Source organism: Phodopus roborovskii, unplaced genomic scaffold (genome assembly GCF_943737965.1).
Source record: "Phodopus roborovskii unplaced genomic scaffold, PHOROB, whole genome shotgun sequence".
In the NCBI taxonomy this organism is placed as follows: domain Eukaryota; kingdom Metazoa; phylum Chordata; class Mammalia; order Rodentia; family Cricetidae; genus Phodopus; species Phodopus roborovskii.
The window spans coordinates 16,871,372-16,894,154 of NW_026126461.1; the positions used below are offsets into that span (position 1 = coordinate 16,871,372).

At 46.9% G+C, this 22,783-nt stretch overlaps 1 protein-coding gene across 1 annotated transcript in view; it reads right to left on the reverse strand.

Moving 5' to 3' along the window:
• Nucleotides 1-1,364: 1,364 nt before the first annotated feature.
• Nucleotides 1,365-22,783, reverse strand: part of Arhgap28 (Rho GTPase activating protein 28) — a 140,576-nt gene continuing 119,157 nt past the window's right edge. The window contains exons 10-18 of the mRNA XM_051190904.1: nucleotides 21,901-21,978; nucleotides 17,650-17,812; nucleotides 15,085-15,167; nucleotides 12,603-12,800; nucleotides 11,907-12,020; nucleotides 10,230-10,283; nucleotides 9,500-9,624; nucleotides 4,444-4,508; nucleotides 1,365-2,790 (exon numbers count right to left, since the gene is read on the reverse strand). Coding sequence (XP_051046861.1) covers nucleotides 2,708-2,790; nucleotides 4,444-4,508; nucleotides 9,500-9,624; nucleotides 10,230-10,283; nucleotides 11,907-12,020; nucleotides 12,603-12,800; nucleotides 15,085-15,167; nucleotides 17,650-17,812; nucleotides 21,901-21,978 — 963 coding nt within the window. The 3' untranslated portion in view covers nucleotides 1,365-2,707. The remainder of the gene's footprint in view (nucleotides 2,791-4,443; nucleotides 4,509-9,499; nucleotides 9,625-10,229; nucleotides 10,284-11,906; nucleotides 12,021-12,602; nucleotides 12,801-15,084; nucleotides 15,168-17,649; nucleotides 17,813-21,900; nucleotides 21,979-22,783) is intronic.

Sequence of the window (22,783 nt, forward strand, 5' to 3'; positions counted from 1 at the left end):
TAAGACCATTATATCGCGAATGGTGTATTAGCAAAACACACACCAAAAGAAAACTTTGGTAACTTGAGAAAGACCCCGGGAACAGTCAAACAACAACAACAAAATGTTAAAATCTGTTTGATTCTTTGTCCCAAGAAAGGCTGGTGAGGTAGTTTATACTGCGCATACACATTGTAGGGAATCGGTATTCCAGTTCATCCAAAGACCGCTGGCTGGAAGAATCGTCTCCCAGCTGAGCCGCATAGCAGGGGGCCACTCTTAGGAAGCACAGTGGGGGATGAGGCAGTTGTAGGAATCTTCTCGAATGTGTGTTCCTACAGGTCTCGTCCTTTACTACGTTCCCGGGTGATACTATTTTCCTACTTGTGTATCAGGAGCACTTGATGTGTGAGAAGCCAGTAGGAGCGTCACTTACTAGCCATGTAGCTGGCCTTTCCTTTGTCGGCAAATACCCCATTTATTCTAACAGGTTGGCTACTGAACTTTTGAAACCCAACTCTCAATAAGGCCAAAGTTCTTTCAATACTTACATGACAGACACTTTAAACTTAACTGAAGGTTTATTCTTCCAGAATAAAGCCAGTGGAAGAGGCTCCTTGAGCACACAAACATTAGTTTGCAGGTCTACTAAAACTTCTCTAGTCAATGAACCATGTGACTAAGAACAAAGAGTTATGGCCAACGTCGATCTTGATGTTGACATTGCCCTCTATGCAATACAGTTATTTGAAAGCTGTCATGTTCCCGAATAAACTGAAACGATTAACTTCAAGTTGTTGATTCCACCAAGACTTAGCATCTGAAGCCACGCGACAGTGGGTGCAAAATGCAGAGCCTTGCCTTGCGTCACCTGCCATCCACTAGCTGCCTGCTGGAGACTGGCAACTAACACTAATGCATAGATTGGAGTGTACTGTCAGCCAAATGACATGAGAACTCTGGAAAAGAGAAATAAATGAACAGGTCTGTGCAATTTCTGTATAAACACACCAGAACTGGGCGCTCTTAATGCAGAGAAACACAGGGACATGTTCACATATTTACAGAAACATGGCTATGCTCTAGAAGGATGGCTTCCATTCGTAGGCAGGGATTCCTCCGGGGATGTCCTGGAATCCAGCAGCTATACAGAGGGATATGTTCACTTACTGCCTGCACTACAAAATGATGACACACTCATTGCACACGCTCATAGGCCCACTGGGCAGCCTTGAAACCCGTGAAACACCGGAGCACACACAAACCTCTGTAGTGCATATTTGGCTTTAAGTGGTTTTCAGAGAAAGGAAATAGAAATTCATTAATAGATCAAACAAACCGTGTGTGTGTGTGTGTGTGTGTGTGTGTGTGTGTGTGTGTGTGTGTGTGTGTTTCTAGAAAAGTATTGCAAACTCATGAAGGCCGCTGAAATAAAATGGTCTGTGTGTTGAAAGTACAGGTTGCTCTGCTTCTACGGTAAGATGACCTGACTGTCGGAGTTAAGAATGGTTTGTTCAGTATCGGGCATAACCCGGCAGACGAGATCGCTTCTGCACACGCATTTACAGTACCCTCGAGTTACCTCCGGATGTGGTGGGCTATGTAGGGAAGGAAACGGTTCTCTTGGATTTGCAATTCAATTTTGCTAGCACTGGCCCTTGGGTCTTAAATGTTGTAGGCTGCTGTAAGTCTGTGTAGGATGAAGCACACTGGGATTTTGCCCTCAGTCTCCAGAAGGCAGAGCTGTCCTGTCCCTCAGCTCATTTTAGATTTGTTCCTATCAGAAGCATGAGGACTTAATGCTCCCCACTGCAGATCTAGCAAGAGCTGTGTAAGATGTAGACTGGGAGGCAGATTCCAGCTTGCACAGCCCAGCGCCGGTCCACAGGGCTTTATGTCTCTAGTTAATAATAGACCAAAAAGCACAATGCACGTTGGCAACTTATCAGTTCTGGGTCTAGGGGTGTTTTCAGCCCTTAGGGGTAAATGCGTTTCTGTTATCTTTTGAGTGGAGGCTGCAGGAGTGGCTAGAGTTGGGAAATGCTAAAAGGAGAGATCTGCAAAGGGCATACATCCGTGCTGACACACACAAGGTGGTTTCTTCACTGAGCACCGTAACCGTGAGAAGAGAGGAGATGCATGACGTGACTGTGGACCACGAGGACACTCTGGAAGTCTGGAAGCACAGGACACCCTTAGCACAACTGGGATTTGCAATGAGGACCTGTGGTCACGAGACAAGGAACCGCACGCCGCCGCCTCAACACTCAGCGTTTGCGGGCACCCCATTTGCACCGGGGTGTGCCACCCAGTCCTCGTGGAGCACGATGCACAGGAAGGCACAGCTCACAGACGTCTTCAGACTGAAGGCCCTCCAGTCTGTGCAGCCGGAGCATCAATATTGTATGTTTCACATCAGAAGTGCCGCTGTCGGTTCCCAGGCGCAGGGCCAAGCCTCCTTCTGCCACACAGCTCCACAGCAAGTACCGCTGGCCTTTCTCCTGGGTCACACCTTCTTACCAAGGGACTGTGACAAAGTTCAGCTCAGTGTGAGCCAGTTCCCCTTGTGTAGTTAGTTTATTCTGACAGAGCTGGTGACCCCGCCTATCCCGGAGAACCGATTATGGGAGCAAATACCTCGGGGCAGTGTTGTTTTCCCCACGAACGCGGGGTCTTCTTGGCATATAATACAAGGCAAGAGCCATCGGGGGCATATTCCAAGGCTTGGCTAGGGCTTAATCACCCATTCTGCGTGGGGGTTTACGTGATACACATCCAATATATATGCATCGGGGTCCAAACAGTGCTGTCCTAAAAGGGAGAGGAAACCAAAACACTCAGGCTGGTAAAGCAGTTGCCTTGTAAGCATGAGGACGTGTGTTCTATTCCCCAGGATCTAGATAGAAAGAAAGGAAGACAGAGGAAGAGAGAGAGAAAGAGAAAGAAAGGAAGAGAAAGAAGGAGGAAATGAAGGGAGGGAGGGAGGGAGAGAGAAAGGAGGAGGAAAGGAAGGAAAGGAGGGAGAAAGAAAGGAAGAGAGAAATAAGGAGGCAAATCACGGATCAGAAAGGGGAAGCTGCAGTCACCGACTTCTCTAAAGCAGCAAGGTCCCCGACTCCATTCAGTATTTATCCTCCAACCCACAGGTGAGTGTGCGCTACACCCCGCATCAAGGAAACAGCTCTTGGCAACAGAAAGAGGCCATCACAGGAAACACCAGCCAACCAACATGCAGACTTGTAGAGCCCAGCCCCAGTGGACACATGTACAAAACAGCTCCCACACCTAAGGCTCGGGGGAGGCTGTGTGCACAGAGCAAGACTTCCAAGGAAGGGCTACATCCATGAAAGCCAAGAAGTAACAAGAGACTCAATGAAACAGGAGCAAGCTCGGAAACTCATGCCGTCCCCGGCAGCAAACGGAGACAAGCGTTTTCAGACAGGAGAACTCAGGCCAGGCAGTCACTAACACAAAAGCAGTGGCTGCATTTCAGAGTGAGCTCTCTGGTGCCCTGGATGAGAGGGTGGCTTTGGCGAGGCGTTGAGTAGGACTCTGGACTAGAGAGGTTTCACGAGGTTAGAAACTGGGAGGAGAAAGGTTAAAGACTGCTGGGTGAGGCGTGCTGTGAAGTGGGACAAAGAAATGGGAGAGGATTTGAAGGCATCAGAGGGTTCTAAAGAGGACAGAAATGTTAGTTTGTGTTTTTAAATTCGAGTCGCAAGCTCACCACATTTCCCCAGGTGTTCTAAAACTCAGCACCCTCCAGAGATCTAGTCTCTGTAGTGCTGAGATTACCAACACAGCTATGCACTGTGAGGCTGCCTGCTTGATACTGCCCTCCTGTCACTGGCCACATGCCTCTCCATTCAAGAGAAGCCAGGCTTCATTTCTGTGCTGTGAGGACTGAATGCATCCCCTCTACAGCCTGCCTCACCACCCCAAGGTTCCTTAGTGCTTTGCAAACCATTTTAGGTAGGGCAGCTACTGATGGGAGGGGAACGGTTACAGAGCACAGGTAGAACAAGGCCCTGATTGGGCAGAAAAAGACATCTGTGCGGAGGTCAGAGAAGCCCTGTCCACAAATGAAAGAGAATGCAGGAACACGCCAGCCACAGAAGACACACACACAGGCAAACGGAATCGCTTTTGACCCATGTGCAGCAGGGAATGACCATTGGGCGTGAGCCGGAACAGGGAGCCACGCTCAAGTTCTCAGCTCTGTTCTGTCTTCTAAGTCCAGTAAGAGGCGGCTCCTAACTTTGAGAGTCACACCAGAAAGGCCCCAAAGTCTTTACCTTACTTAGGTTTTGAGAACACTGGAGAGAAATCATGAAACCGCTTTTATATGAAACTATAACCCCCCACCCAGACACTTGCTAATTTTTATCTAGAAGACTTGTGAGAAAAGCCTACAGTAGCGATGTGTCGTGGACTATGGGAATAGCGACGGTTGAAGGTGCTTACCTATGTTCCCTCCAACTTCATACAACCTTTGGTTCTGCGTCTTAATGCATTCCGATGAGCTACGACTAAAACAGAGAAAGCAACAGTTGAGCATTCTTTCAGGGTCCATGGGGAGAACTGACAAGTCATCCCATCACGATGACACACACCCCGCACCCTCTGCTATGACCAAAGTCGTGGCAACAGCAACAAGCATTTAAGAACTTAACTCGGCCTCTCTAGAGGCTGAGACACTTCCCAACCAGCAGCACGCTCAGTGGCCTATGGCACCAGAGAACATTCTAGCTGGGAATGGCACAGAAGCGGGGTGGGTGGAGGGTGCAGCACCTGTTTACCACCGGTCACAATCCTCCTCATTCAAAAGAAATCAACTTCAACTGTGTGTCTGCTGAGTTTGAACGCATTCCCCCTTTAGCCGGGGTCACAGCTCCAGGCTCCCTAGTGTTCTAAAAAAATCACCTTCAAAATCACCGGAATTACCCAATGGCGATTTCTTTCCAAGTCTGCCGTTCAATAAAAAGAAGTCGGAGAAAGCGATCGCCCAATTCAATTTTTCTATCCCAAGTTTAGACTGTTGGGATGAGAGAATTCAAAAGGTCTGTGCCAATCACAGCGATTCAAGAACAGTCTGCAACTCCGCTGAGGAGAGGAGAGGCAAGTGTCTTTGTTCTTACTAATTTTTTTTTTTTTTTTTAATTTTTAGTGAGGTAATCTTTGAGGTAACTGTAAATTTGCATGCCATCTTCAGAAATGACACATGTGGACCCTATGTATCCTTCAGAGTTTCCACTTGTGAAGCTGGGATGCAATTTCGGAGAGAGAATGTTGGCATTGATTCAAGCAAAACTTGCATTTCCATCAGCCAGGGTTACGGCCACTTCTACCATCCTGTCCTTACTATACCTGAGCCTGGCAAACCAGTATTACCTAGTCTGCAATCCTATAAATTCCTCATTTCCCAAATACGACACAAACAGGCCAGCACAGTGGAGAAACTCTCGGTAGTGTACTGGCTTTTGTCCCACGCCACACCAACCCCTAGGGACCTGAGCAAGTCCTTTCCTCTCTTGGTTCTGCAGAGTACCCTGGGATCTAGCATGGTTTGGTCGCTGACTCACTGGAAGATTTCTAAGGCTTGTCTGACCTTGTTTCAACAAAGTTGTTATGGGTTGTGTTGATGATGTCTTCACATCTGGGGGATAAATGCCAAGGAGTTTGGATGCTAGGCCATCCCGTTAAACTGCTAACCCAGCGTGTGGTGTTGATGAGCTATTAAACAGCCCACACTGATGACGTGTGACTACCGCAGCTTCTCTGTGTCTCTGCAGTACTTGATTTTGCTGTACGTTATGTTAGAACCCTCATGGGCATGCCATGATACGCCGCTGTGGTTTTAGTTTGCATTTCCTTAGTGGCTAATGCTCAGCATACTTCCGTGCATGTACTTTTCATCCATCTTTTCCCTTTCGCCAAATGTCATCTATGTTTCCGCTATTGTTGGGGTTGGAGTGCCCCACAAAGGTCCAAACCCTAGGTAAACCCCCTAGGAGGTGTGGTGCTTAGTGCAAGAGTTCAGACCCCTGGAGACGCAGAGGAGATGTGTGACCCTGGACACTTCCTCTTTCCCCTTCATGGGCAGTTTTGCTCAGTGACATGTCTCCATGGTGATGGGCTGCCTTGCCACAGGCCTAAAAGCAAGAGGATCGATTGATTATGAACTGAACCCTCCATGGTGGAAGGAAAAGAAGCATTTTCTCTCTATAAGCTATCTTAGGTATTTGCTATAGTGGCAGAGAGCTGCCCTGGGTAAAACACCCACTCCGGCTCGCTCTCTCTTCAAACTGCATTGATTGGTCCTTACTGCTGAGTAGCAAGTGCTTCAGGTGTCTATTTTTAGCCACCACCTCACCCTATTCACAGCTCCTCACAGCTCTTCTCACTCGCTAAGGTTTCAGTTTTGATGAGGGTGAACTTATCAGTTTTATCTAGTATGATTCTGGGATTAAGCCTAGGAAACTCATCATTTGTCCCGTCATAGAGACTTTCTCTTTTTATTTTAATAAAGTTTTCACATTTCTCATTATACGTTTAAATCCATGGTCCATTTGGAATCAATTTTTAAACAATGAGACCTAGACTAAATTTATTATTTTTTTTCCCCAGGCCTATGGAGGTCCAGTCACTACAGCATCATGTATTGTAAAGCTACTTTTTCTCCAATGAATGTTTTGGTATTTTTGCCATAAATTTGCTCCAAGAATAGACAGTTAGGTAAAAGAGTGTCAACAGGAGCAACTTTTATTACAACTAAGATCATTGAACATTTACTTATCGGTGTGTGTCTTATGTGTGTGGGCTCATGCATGCCATGGCATGTGTATGAAGGGGTTGGTGACTGACCTCCGGTTGACAGGCCGGTGGCATGCACTTTTACCCGCCGAGCCCTTCAGTCTTCTCCAGGTTATAACTTTCAACTGAGGTATTCACAGTTCTTAGTGGGAGGTTGGGCAGCTACTGAAGTTGTGTCGGAGGATTTGAGTCTATAGTCACCAGACCCAATTTATTTTTATTAGGAACATTGTCTCTATAAAATATTACACTTACTTATTTGTGGAAGGGCTGTATATGCCATCGTGCATGACTGGGACTCAGAGGATACCGTGTGGGCGCTTCCTACTATGTGTGTCCTGGGTGTCGAACTCAGGTCGTCAGGTTTGGCAGCAAACACCTTTAACCCACTAAGCCATCTCACTGGACCAGAGCGTTTTCTTTCACAAAGGTCCAGTTGAGGATTTAGTAACTTACCAGATGCCAACATCCTCGCAATAAGATTTCAACTTTTTTATATGGCCACCTACAAATGATAACTACGGTACTTTAAGATACCTAGGCCAAAAATAGAGTTACATGACTATTCCAATTCCTGTTAGCCTGAGCCGGTCTGCTCTCCTTTTCTGTTCTAACTCAAGTTTTTGAAGATAATTTTTAAAATTATGTTCATGTACAGAAAACTCAGCAGTGTACATTTAACCCAGTTAGCGGCGAGGGCGAGTTCTTTGCCCCTTCTTCCAGCTTGGCAATGCAAGCCACAGATTTAGGACACAGGACCCTTGATGATGTGGTACAGGATCCCCATCTTGTGACGCAGGGCAGGCTAACTCAGTGGGGTCTCCGTCGCGGGCCATCACCACTAGATGAGCCTTCATGTCCTCCACCACGGTCGTGATTCTATGACCCCTGCTTGAAGGACTTCCCCTCTGGCAGCATCTTTCTTCTCCGTGTGGGCCAGTAGCCTTTGCTGCTTCTGCTTTGTCTCTGCCCCGTAGCTGTGGGGAAGTTCAAGCAGCTGGGTAGCTGGTGTGCTGGTCCAGGGCCTGGGGGAACTGGTTAATGACAAGAGGTATTTTGAGCCACTTACAGAGGGTGGCCCTCTATTGCTGCAGCCTGGCATAGCCAGCCGTCTGACGAAGTGTGTGAGATCTCTTTTGGATTGATGACCTGTCCAATACTGAAGTTCTTGGGCCTTGTCTCAGAAGGATGATTTACCACCTTTTTGGAGTCTTCTCTCCTTTGGGTGTCTTGCTTAGCTGAAGTTTAATGCAATTCTGAAGAGAGTGTGTGTGTGGTTGTACACATGCACAAATGTGCCTACACATAAAGTTCATGAATCACAAGTCTATAAATTTGCAAAATGAACATAACAGGTGACCAGCCCTCAAGGAAACCAATGGCATGCTTTTCAGTCCCAATGCCCTCCACCCCCCCACAAAACCTGGAAAAACAGCCTGATGTCTACCACCATCGCCTGCTTCTGCTGTTTCTATCTCCATTGAACGATTACAGCTTTACATACAACTGTGAAAGACAATACAGATTCTCTGTGCCCATCTCACCAATGGCAAAAGTCTGCAAAACTACACTGTGGTGCCCTAGTCAGGGTATCAAAATCGGCATATTCAGACAGAGTGACATCTGGGCTCACGGAGCATTAAGTTCAACGCACTGCCAGAGAGACCTGTCGACCCACCCCCATCCCAGTCGAGAGTTCAGAACCAGAGTTCTACATTACCTGCATCCTCCATGTTGCTCCGTCATAGCCATGTCTGTGTTCCCATCATAACCACATCATCATCACGAACTTACTCCCTACTTATGACACCTATCATTCCCGAGCTGTCACATGAATGAAATTCACAGCATGTACACGTACGCAGAGAGCTCTCTCTTGAACAAACAAGGCTACGGCTTTTAGATTTGTTCCAAGTGCTTAAGGATATACACGACTTTCCATAGAGATAATCAAACCACGCCTGCATTTCAACTAATGTATTTAAATAGGTGCTTCTTGTCCTTTGAAAACAGTAGATTATGTAAGGTGTTTCCATCAAGTATGCACTCCTGTAAGGGTGGCTAATGTTCTTTTATGGTCACTTCTGGAGATGAGAGCTATAAGTATCACTCAGATGCTGTCAATGACTGTTCTCAGGCTTTCAAAGGAACAGGGATGCTGTCCAGGGAGCCGACATGAGGCTTTAAAAAGGGTAGTGATGTTGTCCAGGGAGCTGACATAATTCTTCTGGAAACTGATCAAGATACTGACAAAACTAACTGCCATATATTTCATCCCAATAAAAGATAAAATTCATTGATCAAGTAACTTTCAAGAGAAGAATCATGGGGGCTGTAGAGAGGACCCAGCCATTAAGAAGGTTTGTATGCCTTCCAGTAAACCAAGTTCAATTCCCAGCACCCACATTAGGTGGATCACAAATGCCTGTAACTCCAATCCCAAGAGACCCAACAGGGCCTCTGTGGGCACCTTCACTCATGGCATGAATGAGAGATAAAAATTAATCTTAACAAAGGATCCCATGTGGACCACTGCTTGAGAAGTTGGTCTGTTGGCGATAACACTATTGTCTAACCATCCTTAACTTTCAACCCTTGTGATCTACTGGTCAGATGCCCAAGTAGCGGCTACAGGAGTGGAGGGTGGAGTGCCCCCCCCCCCAATCAAGCTCCTCTTCCGGCGCTGCCTTCAGGCTAGAGCACTCACCTGTTCTCATACTGAAATTTCGCCAGGATGTCTTTGGCTTTCGTCTGGCTGTTGAGCTGAATGGCCATTGACACTTTGGACAGAAGTGGAGCGTGGACCCTTATGACGCCTTCTGGCACGTCCGACTGCCAATGAGGAGAGATGAGAACACTGTCAAACGAGGGTTCGGTGACCGCACTCGAGAGGTGAAGACCAGGGACACTGCGAATGAGGAGTACACATCCACACGAGCAATGCTCGACCAGAGTGGACAACGCCTTCCTGCTCCACCAGAGGACCAGTGACTACATCTGACCTGGGAGTCTACTCTTGCCACTCAGGCCTCACTCCAGTGCTTTGGGATCATACAGAAGAGCGTGTGCATTCTGACAAGTATCTAGTGACTCTTACCAGTATCTTTATTGAACAATATTCTAGAACCTACATTAATTAGTATACATATACATATATACATATATATATATACACACATTTATCTAGTAAAATACATATATCAGTATCTTCAGTGAACAATATATGTGTATGTGTATATATATATATATATATGTATACATCTAATGATATTTATCAGTATCTTCACATAGATATCTAATATTTATCAGTATCTTTAATATTCCAAAGACCTTATTTTAAGATTTACACACACACACACACACACACACACACACACACACACACACACACACACACACAATTAGCCGGAAAGAAAGGAAAGAAAACCTATTCTTACCATTCTTCTTGACGGTGACTTCTGTGGTACCTTCGAGGTCTTGGGGCTCGAAACCTAAAGAAAACACATTCCATCTTTCAGACTAACCCTGAGAATATAAGTACATGCTGTTTCTGGCTGGTGTGATCCTTGGAGTTCCCCAATCTAGGTGGCCCGAACAAGCACAGAGCATCTGGGGTGGACACACATCGTGTCGTTTTCTCCAAGGGTGAAACTTAGCAGTGACTACATTTTATCCCATAGCCTTTCCATGTTTTCATCACAGTCAGGATCAAACTTAGGACCCTGCACATGCTATTAGGAAACCACACTCTGAGCCAGAACCAGCAGGTTGGTTCATTCGAAGGATTTTTTTTTTTTTTTTTTTTGGATTAAGGCCAACATTTGGACATCCTTAGAGATAGTTTCTTAAGAAACTGTTGAAACAGTGCTATTCAGTAGTTTGAATATGCACGGCTGGTCTTATTTTTGTCCATGTAATAACTTTTACTAAAGACTAGACACTCTGAATGTTATCGTATGGCCCGTGTGACCACTTTATAAGCCCATCTCCTACATTGTTGTCCGCAGCATCCACACTGGACCTGTATCATCTTGGCATCAGTGGCCCGGGCTCACTGTCGGCACAGCTGGCCTCGGGCGCTGGCAAACTTCTGTGTATTCGTGGCACTTAGATCCCTTTATCGTCTGTATCACTGAACTTTTCTTTTTTATAAGCAAAATGAGTTTCAAGTTTTTGCATCCTCAGAGTTGAATAGGATCAATGCCTGGGATGCATCGCTATCTCTGCATAAATAACTGTACGGAATACAAAGTCTCTGGGAATGCTACACACTTAATTCTTTTTTTTTTTTAAATGACAATATCTATTCCATTTTCTTTATCCACCAAAGAAATGTCTTTTTCTACTTATTTGATACACTGTCATAGTTGCACTCTAGTTGCTAGGGTACAATACCCTGACTAAATCAGCTTAAGGGAGAAAGGGCTTATTCTGGCATAGGGTTCCAGAGGGAGACATCTGTCATGGCAATGGGAAGCAGGGAGCTGGACGTTCACACTGCAGCCACACGCGGGAAGCGGAGAGGGAAGAGGAAGTGGCCCATGCCCTCTGGGAGGCTCCACCTCCTGCAAGTTCTACAGCATCCCCAAACAGAGCCACCAGCTAAGGACCAAGTGTTGAAACAGGGGCCTCTGACATGACAGCGTCTTTAAATCACCAAGAAGGCTAAAAGGCCGATTTTTGCCTTCTGGGAGCATCATTTCAGCCATTCAAGAAGGTCGGGCAACCTTCAACAGATAGACATTTCAAGGGCTTTATCCTCAAAGCATGTAACCCAACACAAAAGAGAGACCCGCAATATTTATGTGGTGTTTTAACAACTTCATTCCTCCTTTGAGAAGAGAGAGCCCAGATTGTGGACTGCCATGGCCCTTCTGGGATCTGCTCTTGGCTCTGCTGGGGTCCACCCTTGGCCCTGCTGGGGTCCACCCTTGGCTCTGCTGCGGTCCACCCTTGGCCCTGCTGGGGTCCACCCTTGGCCCGGCTGCGGTCCACCCTTGGCCCGGCTGCGGTCCACCCTTGGCCCGGCTGGGGTCCACCCTTGGCCCGGCTGCGGTCCACCCTTGGCCCGGCTGGGGTCCACCCTTGGCCCTGGCCCCCACTGATGCTCTCACCTCCCGCTCCAGGGTCTTCCTCCTGAGCAGTTTCTTCACACTCGGGAGTTGCTTCTTCAACAGCATGGTGGCTTCGTTCATCCTTCTTACTTGGGTGATCAAGAAAGAAGGGACCTGCAGAAGAGAGGACCTTGACTAGAGGGAAACACCCCGGAGAATTCAGCCAGGATTGGAGCCAGGAGCTGTGACATTTGTCCTCCAGATTAGAAAAGTGATGAGGATTTCCATTTGGTAGAGAAAACATGCTTAGAACACGTTTAAAGCATGTACTGCTGTCCCCAAGGGGAGTTGTTCCAGGAACCCCTCAGGTCCTGAGACCTCGGATGCTCAGCCATGTTTGCACATAACCCCTCCATGAATCCCTCTATACTTCAAATCATCTTCCCGTGATTCACGACATCTAACCCAACACCCATGCTGTGTAAGGCATTGTTTCGTTGTATTTATTTAGGGCCCAGTGGCACGACAGTTCAGTATGGATATAAAATTTTGGTAAGACGGTTGGATTTACGGTTGGTCAATTCCAGAGCTGAACAACCTGTGGATGTGGAAGGCTGGCGCCAGGGTACCACAAGCCACCGTGAACTGTTTCCTTCTGCTTTTGACTCCGAGAGTTTCTTGCTCCCCCCCCCCCGGGGCACTGGCGACTCCCTATGGCTGGCACATTCCGTGGGGACACTGGACGCTGTCACTCACCTTCCACAGGATTTTCTGGTACTTGAGCATCAGGCGGATGATGTGGGCTGCGGTGTTGGCGAGCACAAGTTCTTCGTAATCAGAGTGCTTGCTTCGGCTGAAGAACAGGTTCGGCGCCATCACCGTAGAAATGTTCCACAGGCTCATGCGGTTCTTTGATTCATTGGCAATCACTTTACTGAAGAATGTCATCAAAGCCTAACAAGGGACAGGACAGGAGAACCGTGCCACCCCATGCGAGCCACCGACAGGCTTCCCAGATGGCGAGCACTCATTCCCACACCCATTGACCGTGTTGCGGGAACGTGTCGGAAGGCAAGTATGAGCAAATGTGTTCTACGTACCCTTAGACTGCTTAGAAGAGGGAAAGCAAAGCGAACAGTTAATCCAACTGTCTGCTTCATCAAGTAATTCCCTTCTTAGGGCTTATTACCATTGGGTCTACAGATAATAGACTTACTCTTGATCCTAAACAAGCTTGACAAATATTGAAATTAAACATCAACCAGGAAGAGAAAACACTGCAGCTCAGGCAAAATAAAACACAGTTTTGTTGTGAAGGAAGGAAGCTAATTCTCTAAGTAAACCCCCTTAACTGAGGCCCTATTGCCGATGTCCTTTACTGTTTCCTTGAGTCAGCACAAATACAAATGCAGCTGGACGTTTTAAAACATGACTTTAGACATATCATTTTCCTGCTGTTCCTCATGAGCTTGTGACTCCTCTGCCTCAGTTTCCTGAGTCCTGCCATTAAATGCATGCACCACCATGCCGGGCTCTTTTGACTTCTCTTTTTAATTGTGGACTCTTCCCCCGGCCCAGCAAGTGTAAGCATCAGAAGGAGCTCACACCTTTAACCCCAGCACTAGGAAGGAGAGACAGGGTTGCTATGGCTGGGCGAGAGGGGTTAAGGATAAGGCTGGAGGGGACTGGAGCTCAGGGCAGACTCGGTGAATCTGAGCAGCAGTGCAGTCAGAGCAGTCTGAGGTTCGGCGGATCGCCCCTTCCCTCTGAGCATTGGTAGAGGGGAGGACTCTCCTGTGGCTGGCCACTCTGCTTCTCTCTTCATCAGTTTTAACCCCACGATCCGTCTCTGGGTTATTACTCATACTACATGTATCAGTGCTAGTTAACACCTATTTGAGTGTTTACTATGATCCAGACATTATTCTCAGTGATTAATACTTGGTTTTCTGCAGTCATTACCTGTCTAAACTCTATTAGGCAGAAGGTAGGGTGGGGAGGAAATGAAGGGCTCCGCCCAGTGTCCAGCATCAGGCAGTTAAATGCTGGCACCAGGGGCCTGAACTAAGGAAACCCATTCTCCAGCTGTCTCTGCGCCTTCTCTACAGCCAGCGGCTTCAGTCTTAGATCCAGACAAACTAGGACGGAAGAGAGAGGCTGCACTTGCATGTCCGTGTAAGTAAGTGTGTGTCATTCCACAGGCTGAAGTGTGTGGAATTATTTGTTAATTGTTTACATCCTCGGGCATTTGAGAAAGTTGACGACCCTTCAACCAAGGAAAAGTTTGATGACATTTTCAGTAAGACACCTGATGTCAGATGGACTCTGTGAAAAAATAGCATTGCTTAGGCAAAGCCAAAAACAAATAAAAAATTGTAACTTTGTGAAAAATATTGAATGATATTAAAATCTAACATTTTATGCTTTGCTGGCCCCACCCTCGCAATGAGGATATAATAGAATGCTGTGTTTTATTGCGTGGGGACAGGTTAGATAACCAGGTCCAGCTATGTAGTCCGCAGGAGCCTAGAACTTTCAACAATCCCATGGGTTACAGGCATGCGCCACGTGCTTTTGAATCGAGTGAAGTGTCCCCACCCTGTGGGGAAAGCTATCAACCTCTCCCACCCCCAAAACCATGCAGACAGAAAGCGATCTGATTCCTTGTTCTCTGCATCCTATTGACCGGCCTTAAAATCACCACGCATCTTACTTCGGTCTCGTTCCAGAGGTTCTAAGTACCTGTTCTGCGTGTACCAGCTTCCTAAGATACACACCCATCCTCAAAGCTGCGAGAGAAACCCACATTCTACTACCATAGGACAGAGAAGTGAATTTGAAAGGAAAGTTAGAGGAACTATGGATGCCATTCCACCAGCTGCCCTGTCATTTGTCAGCAGGTAAGTCCCTTCCCTGGGCTTTGTTTTTCCCTTCCAGAAAGTGACCAGGCTCTACCAGATGGCATCTAAACTCCCAAAGCCCCAGACTATTTAAATTACATCATGTGTCTATGTTCTACGGAAATGACAGAAATCCCATAGTCCAGTGATCTGAGATACCCTCCTCAGAGGCTCACCAGGCCGGAAGGAGTCACAGGACTGTAGGGGAGCCAGCACAATAACACTGGGAGCATGCGAGGCTGTGGGACTGTGCCACACAGATGGCCCTGTGAGTTGTCATACTTCTATTTCCCCTAGATGAGCCCCGTGATGATTAGGATGAGGTCGACGCCACTTACCTGGGCTGTGTCCCTGTTGGCGTCAGGCAGGGCCATGACCATGAGGTGCAAGGCTTGAAACTGCACTTTGATGTGAGGCCCTCCTAAGGAGCAGAAATAATCACATGCGTGAGTCCACACTGATGCGTTCTGACAGCAATCGGGCTAACATCTGGCAGCACAGGGGGGCTCTGACAGCTAAGTGGGAGGGACTCAGGCTTGCAGCTCAACAATGTTAATTTGTTCATTTGGACAGGAACCCCAGTCTTCCACCTCCCCTCAGTCCCATCATGCCTGCATGTAGGCAGGCAGCCAAGAATATGCTTTGAATAATTCTAGATTTATATGACGGCCCACAGACCTTGCCTTCCTCCACAAACAGAAGTCAAAGCTCAATTCAAGAGCAAACGAACTTTGCACACAAAGGTGCAGCCAGCCGCATACGGCAACTGAGGATGCATGTTCTAGACCCCGATTCAAACCTGCACTTAGAACTGAGTCCTTTAAGCCATCTGTAACATCCCATGGAGCTCGTAGGGATGGCTCGAGGATGAAGTGAGCTAATGTGCACACAATGCTTAGGCCAGGACCTAGAAACAGTGGTCACCTCATGTGTGGGCACACTGGTTTTGTGAGCACTGCTACTTATTTCCCATCTCATAGACATTTAGGTTTTGGAGAGTGTTGAGGATTTTATTCTGTAATGCCACAAGATGGCACCAGAGGGTTAGTATTCATGGAAGGCTTCCCTTCCCCTCTCTGTAGCCTCTCCAAAAGGGCTTGTTGGTGAAAGTATCTGCGGAGGCAAGATGCTGATGTGTGTGTGTGTGTGTGTGTGTGTGTGTGTGCGCGCGCGTGTGTGTGTGTATTCATAGGTGGAGGTCGGAAGGCAACCTTCAGTATTGTCCCTCAGGAGTCCTCCACCTTTCACTGAGAAAGGACATGTAATAGGCCCGGAACTTTACCAGGTAAGTTAGACTATGTGGCCAATGCGCTTTTGGGAACCCGCCCATCTCTACCCCTAATCTTTCCATCACCAGGATGGCAAGTGTGCACTACCATGCCAGGATCTTTACACCGACTCTGGATTGAAATCAGGTCCTTACACTTATAGTGCAAATGCCTTCTGGCTGGAGCCCTCTGCCCAGCAGCTCTGAGTAGCTCTGGTGTGGAAGGCTCAGGTGCCCCTTACGAAACTCTCACTGCCGTGGCACACAAATCTGCTATGCCCGCTCATTTCGGCAGCCCGTTTGGGATATAAACACAGAGTAAGCAGGAAACTAGCTTGCGGTGCTCGTATTTCAGGAGAACCAGTGTTCTGCATGTTTTCCCTAAAATAGGAAAATCTGGCATGGTACAGGCAGTGTCTGGCTGATGGGCGGTCCTATAGGTGACAATGACAGTCTCTGAAAGGCACTAAGGACCACGCAGAGCGGTGGAGAGCAAACAAGAGTGAGCAGGCTGGAGAGAGCCGGGAACTCAGGACAGGGGAAGTGGCCCACTTTTTCGGACTTCAGTAATCTGGGCAGTGTGAGATGATGAAGACTAAATGCACAGATAAATAGATAACCCTGAGCTGTCTGGCCTGGAACTAGACCGGGGATTGTTGTGGGGGGATGAGACCAGAGAGGCGAGGCTCTGGTTCTAGAACAAGCCACACCACATCTCAGGCCAACCTGCACATACATGTGTGAGGCACAAGTCATGGGTGAAAAGTGAACTGGAATCCTGGCTCCCGGGGTAACTTGCTGACCACGCAAACCTAAGGACCAAGTTTGGATCCCCGCACCGATACAAAAGGCTTGGGTGGTGGCAAATACCAGTAACCTTAATGCTAGGGATGGAGACAGGCAGATCCCTGGGGCTCACTGGCAAACCGGTGCAGAGGTAGTGTGAGGGTTAGATTCAGGTAGAGACACTGTGTCAGAACAATCGACAAATTAAGACGGTGACAGAGAAGGACGCAGGAAGTCAACTCTGGCTTCTACATGTGCGCGCGTGCGCGTGCAATCACACACACACACACACACACACACAATGCTGAGTTGCTGTACCAGAGACTAGTGGCAGCTTTGACCCCACCAAGCAAATGACTTGTTTAAGCACAGCAGCCCAACCCAACACCCAACACAGAATCTAAACTAAGTTCACATACAAATAAGAGTATGTACCCACTCTCAAAGAAGACAGGATCAGAGGTGACCCGGGAGGCTGGACCTAGCAGACCAGGTTTCAAAGCAGGTCTCAAAAGCATGCAAATAGTATGAAGGAAAACATGCATGCAATGAATGATAAATCAGCGCCCCCTCAACAGGCAAATTAAAATATTTAAAAGTATCAACTGAAAGTTCCAGAGCTGAAAAACAAAACAAACAAACAAAAATACATTATCCTCTAAAGTCTTCAGCAAACTAAAAAAGTTAGGAACAACTGTCAGTTTTAGAGATGCAAACTCAGGGGCGTCTCCTATAAACGCCATTTCAGCCTGGTGTCCACAGGAAGCCCCACAGTGCGACCGCATTTCAATGTGCACGACTGGGCATCTGCCTCCCGTCTCCGCCCATTACATTTAACTTCTTCACCTACTTTCCATCAGAGCGATGAAGGCGGGTATGTACTCCACGGGGAAGAGGGAGGTGGGCAGTTCTCTGAAGAAAGCTTTCAACATCACCGCGGCTTCTCTGTGACACATCTTGTCCCATTTGAATTTGTCAGCATTGAACCTGGCGTCCAGTTCTTCACGGTACTGCTGCAAAGCAAGAAGACGGTCAATCCTTGACGGTGCTGAACGTCATGTCCTCTGTCTCCCCATCATGACTTGAAGCTAGACGGCTAAGCAACAGCTAACACTCACATGATTAAGAGCTGAAAGACCTGTTTGGGAAAAAGGTACTTCCAAAGGCATCCTGAAAATAGACATAATCTTGAAACAATTTGCTAATTCTGCACAAATCCAAAAGTTATTAACTGAGTCCATAGCTTCATTTTTGTGGTTTTAGCGGGACACCACAGCCCCCACAAGATAAATGCTTTGCTTGTTTTTTGACAAAACCACCATTTTCCGTTTGTCACAACCCTTCGGCTTCTAAGTCAGACCATGGATGCATGCCTCTCCTCCCCGCTCTTCCACTGTGGGATGAGAAATGTCCTAATAAAGTAACTCTGACTTCACTGTAGCACACACACACACACACAAAGACACACACAGACTGACACACACACAGAGACAGACACACTGACACAGACACACACACGCACGCACGCAGACAGACAGCAGACACACACACACACGCGCGCAGGCAGACACACACACACACACACACACACACACACACACACACACACGTCAGCACGCCTGCCCAATCCTTTCTCCAGTCTGGGGCACTGTGCAAGCAGCTTGTGTTAAAGTACCACAGCACCAGGCCGCCGTAAGTTCCGCTCACGTTAAGTTTGTTCTCGGAAAAGTTTGCACTCCTGGTTCATCTGTTTGCCAGCGGAAACCAGTCTCTGTGATTCTTTACCAAGGACACACTCAGTTCCTACCATTCCCTTGAACGTGAGGGTTTACCTCAAACACTAGGCAGCTGGAGTTCTCTTTCTGAAGAGGGTACTTAGACGGGACTCAGGTAACCTTCCACTTTTTACAGCCTCTGCCTCATTCTGGTGAAAACCTACTTCTAGCCTTAAACAAAGACAGCCAAAACAGTTTGTCCTAGCAGGACTGGCTCACCAGCATGCCAGAGACAAATGCTTCCTTGGCTCCCAGAGCCTGCAAAACTGAGCTGTCTGTCAAGCTTGCAGAGCTATGTGTGACTCTGCTATACCCTGCAAAGGTATGGAATGCTGACATAGGGTGAGTATGCAGTCACTCCAGGTTAAAGGGTGAGATTCTGTCTCCAAAACCCAACCAGCCAACCAGCCAAGCAGCTAATCTATCAGTCAATAAAAACCTACTTTTTGTTTACCATTGAGAAGAACATGGGCAGAGTCAAAGTCATGTCCCTGGGTCTCTTTATAGCACAGACACATTTCTGAAGCATTTTCACAAAAAGGCAAACAACTAGCTTGAAGCCTCCAGCTCCAGGGGAGAAACAACATGCAAGGTAATCAATGCAAAGCATCTACGGCCACCTCAGCACAATGGAAACCAGGAGAAGAGAAAATCTCCTGTGTCAAACAGCCTGCCTTCTCCCCTAAAACATATCCCAGTGTTGGGCTCAAATTTCTGTGATGTTTTGAAAGAAAAATCATTGAACATTCCAAAGCATTAAATCAGTTCCAAATAATCTGTGGGCCTCAAATTTGAGAACTGGCTTTGCAGTGATGCTCTGGTTTGGCTCTCACTAAGCAGCTTCCTCTCATGCCTGAGTCTCTGTCAGTAATCATCTAGAATGCAAAGCCAAGGCTGCACCATTCAATGTCAGCATCTCCAAGTCAAGGCTGGACCATTCAGTGTCAGCATCCCCACCCAAGTCAAGGCTGGACCATTCAACGTCAGCATCCCCAAAATCAAAGCTGGACCATTCAATGTCAGCATCTCCAAGTCAAAGTTAGACCATTCAATGTCAGCATCCTGAAAGTCAGGGCTGGACCATTCAATGTCAGCATCCATGATGGCTGCTGTCATTGACCCGGCACAGATCAGAAATAATTATAATGAATTTTTTAAAACTGTCTTTCCCAAGCATGTTCTGTAGGAAGTGTAGTTCAGAGGATGGCACTACAGCAACCAAATCAAAACAAGCACAGTTACTGAAGCTTTCAATAAAGGAGAGAAGCAAAGGCCCCGGTAACATGGCACATCTTTCTCTCTCTCTCTAACCACAGCATTTCCCTGTGTCTGCTCACTGGCCCAGATTCCTTCCATGCCCACTTTCCTAAACCCAGAACTATGAAAACATCTGGACTGAATCTCTGGCTTAACAAGCAGCAGAGTAAATTGGCTTACACAACATCAAACCCATTAAATGAAAAAGACTTCACCCTAAATGTGGTTGGTGAATGTGCATGTCTGAGAACACATTGAAAGGGTGTTCAGCCTTTGAAAGGGTTAGCTGAAGGAGGCAACTCTGCTCTCATGGGCAAACTTGGGGCACGTAAGAACGTTTTCTCTTGACAGAGGATCTGTGCAGTATTGTGTGCATTTCCCCAGAAGCACACCTAAGAACAAAACATGATGTATAACAGGATAGAGTTGTTTCAGGAGTCGCTGGGAAGTTATTTGCCTTCCAAATGAAATCATGTTCCTGTTTACCCAACTGAATGGAGTCATGACTTCCAGCCTGTCCTGCTTCAGACCTCCCTTCCGATGAAAACTCGCCATATTCATTGACAAGAGGTTCAGGCAGCTGACTCTCTCAGCTGGGCCCTCCTCAACACCTGCTGTAGACCGTTCTTTGAAGGGCACCTGGCCTGAGGCTGGGCAGGCAGGCAGTCCAGACCTGCTCCATTCTGTCCAGTATAGGAGGAGTTGACGAGCATGGACCACAGCCCATTCCTTACTGGCTCTTTTCTATTGCCAGTCCATCACTGCTGTGAAGGATCCAATAGACACAGCCCACTTGCTTTCTTCCCATTCAGAGAATATCCTGTCACATTTCTATGTCTCTACCTTGACAAATCTCATAGGAATAGAACCAAAGCATTAAATGCATTAATGAAGGGATGCCTTTCCATTTCTGTGCCCTTTCTTTTATGGGTCTGTCACAATGAAGTTCAATATTTTCATCACCACATGAATATCATTCCAGGGCCCATCACTGAGCATCCGTAGACTGGGATGACCAAAGGGTAGACGTGAACTCTTCACGGTGGGTGCCCATCAGGAAGCACCAGGGGATGTTTTGCTAGAAATTTATCAGAAGAGGTGTTCCCTCCAAGGACTCCTTCCTGTTCTGTAGAACATGCCTGTGTGTGTATGGGTATAAGAAGGCCAAGCAAGCAGACACACATTGCTGTGTTGATGCTATGTGTAGATGCCGACATTACCATAAACGGAGTTGGGTTTCAGAACAGCTGAGTGAGTATTCCTGTGGTTAGGAGCATTTGCTTCAAATTCTCAGAAGAAATTCAGCCAAAGGGAGAGCCAAAGAATGTTTCTCAGCTGGGACCAATTGGTGATGGAAGCAAATGGGTTCACTGACTTCAAAGGCCAAAGAGACTTAGTAAACTGAAGTGGTTAATCCCCCAAACAGGGATGGGTGTTTCAAACTTCAAAATGAAGGCATGCAAGAATTATGATGGTCAATCAATGTAATGCCTCATTATTGTGTGTTTATGAATCACAGCATAGAAGAAGCACACAATCATTGGTGGTGGAGAGTATTAGTAAGGCAAGCTGTGTGACACTATCAAAGGAATGATCACAGCCGTGAAGACTAGATTCCTGACACTCGCTGGGACTGGGCTGGGGTGGTTTGAGTAAGAATGGCCCCATAGGCTCATGTATTTGGATGCTTAGTCATCAGGGAGTAGCACTGTTGGAGAAGGATTCGGGGTGTGGCCTTACTGTAGTAGGCGTGGCCTTGATGGAGGAAGCGCGTCGCTGGAGTGAGCTTTGCGTTTTCAGAAGCTCATGCTAGGCCCAGTTTTTCCCCCTCCCTCTTCTTGCTGACCAAGATGTAGCTCTCAGCCACTGCTCCAGCCCACGAGTGCCACTACGCACCATGTCCCCGCCACGCCCCTGTGTGATGACAATGGACTAAGCCATAAGCAAGCCCCCAATTAAATGCTTTGTTTTATAAGTGTCACCTTGGACATGGGAACTCTTCCCAGCGGTAGAACACTGTCTAAGACTAGCTTACACCTTCATCTAGGAAGGGAGAGAACATTGAGTACCTTGACTTTGGCCGTGCATCCTGAAAGTCGAAAGATTCCTTCTGATTCCAGGCCTGATTCCTCGACTTTCTGAAAGAACTAGAAATCAATAATGAATTATAAAATCGAACATCTATGTATCAGTGCAAACATTCTAAACAATGAGGGAAAAAGTCAACAGATTGATAAGTACATATATATATATGTATATATTATGAATGTACATATATATGTATATATACATATACATACATATATACATATGTATATATTATGTACATATATATATGTATATATTATGAATGATTTCTGGAATTCTAAAGACCATTCAACAATGTCAACATTCCCAATGAGTGAATTCTCCATTTAGATCTATGCCATAACTTCTCCACATTACTTCCTAACTAAAGCATTGACTCTACAGGGTTTATCCTCTTATTTATTATGCTAGTTTGCTAACTTGACTCTTTCAAATCTGATCATTATTTCTCTTCTGCAGACCAACCAACAGGAGAAATACTAAGTCAACTGCATCTACAGCCACACTACCCTTGGTGCCCTCAGTCTCTTCTAAATCTACTCTCATTAGTTGCAAAGACTGTGACTAAGAACTTGAAGAATTCTAGAAGACTAACCAATAACTTGGAAATGTAAGTTAACTGCCCTTTTACATTTTCGTGATGGTGGTGGTGGTGGTGGTAACAATGGTGATGATGTCAATTGTGATGACAAAGTGGTGGTGGTGATGGTAGTGATGGTGATGGTGGTGGTGATGGTGATGGTAGTGATGGTGATGGTGGTGCTGCTGATGGTGGTGGTGATGGTGTTGGTGGTGGTGATGAGCTTTAATAGTAGTTTCCACTTCCTGAAGTCAAACCCTGTTCTCAGAGCTTTGCACACACTC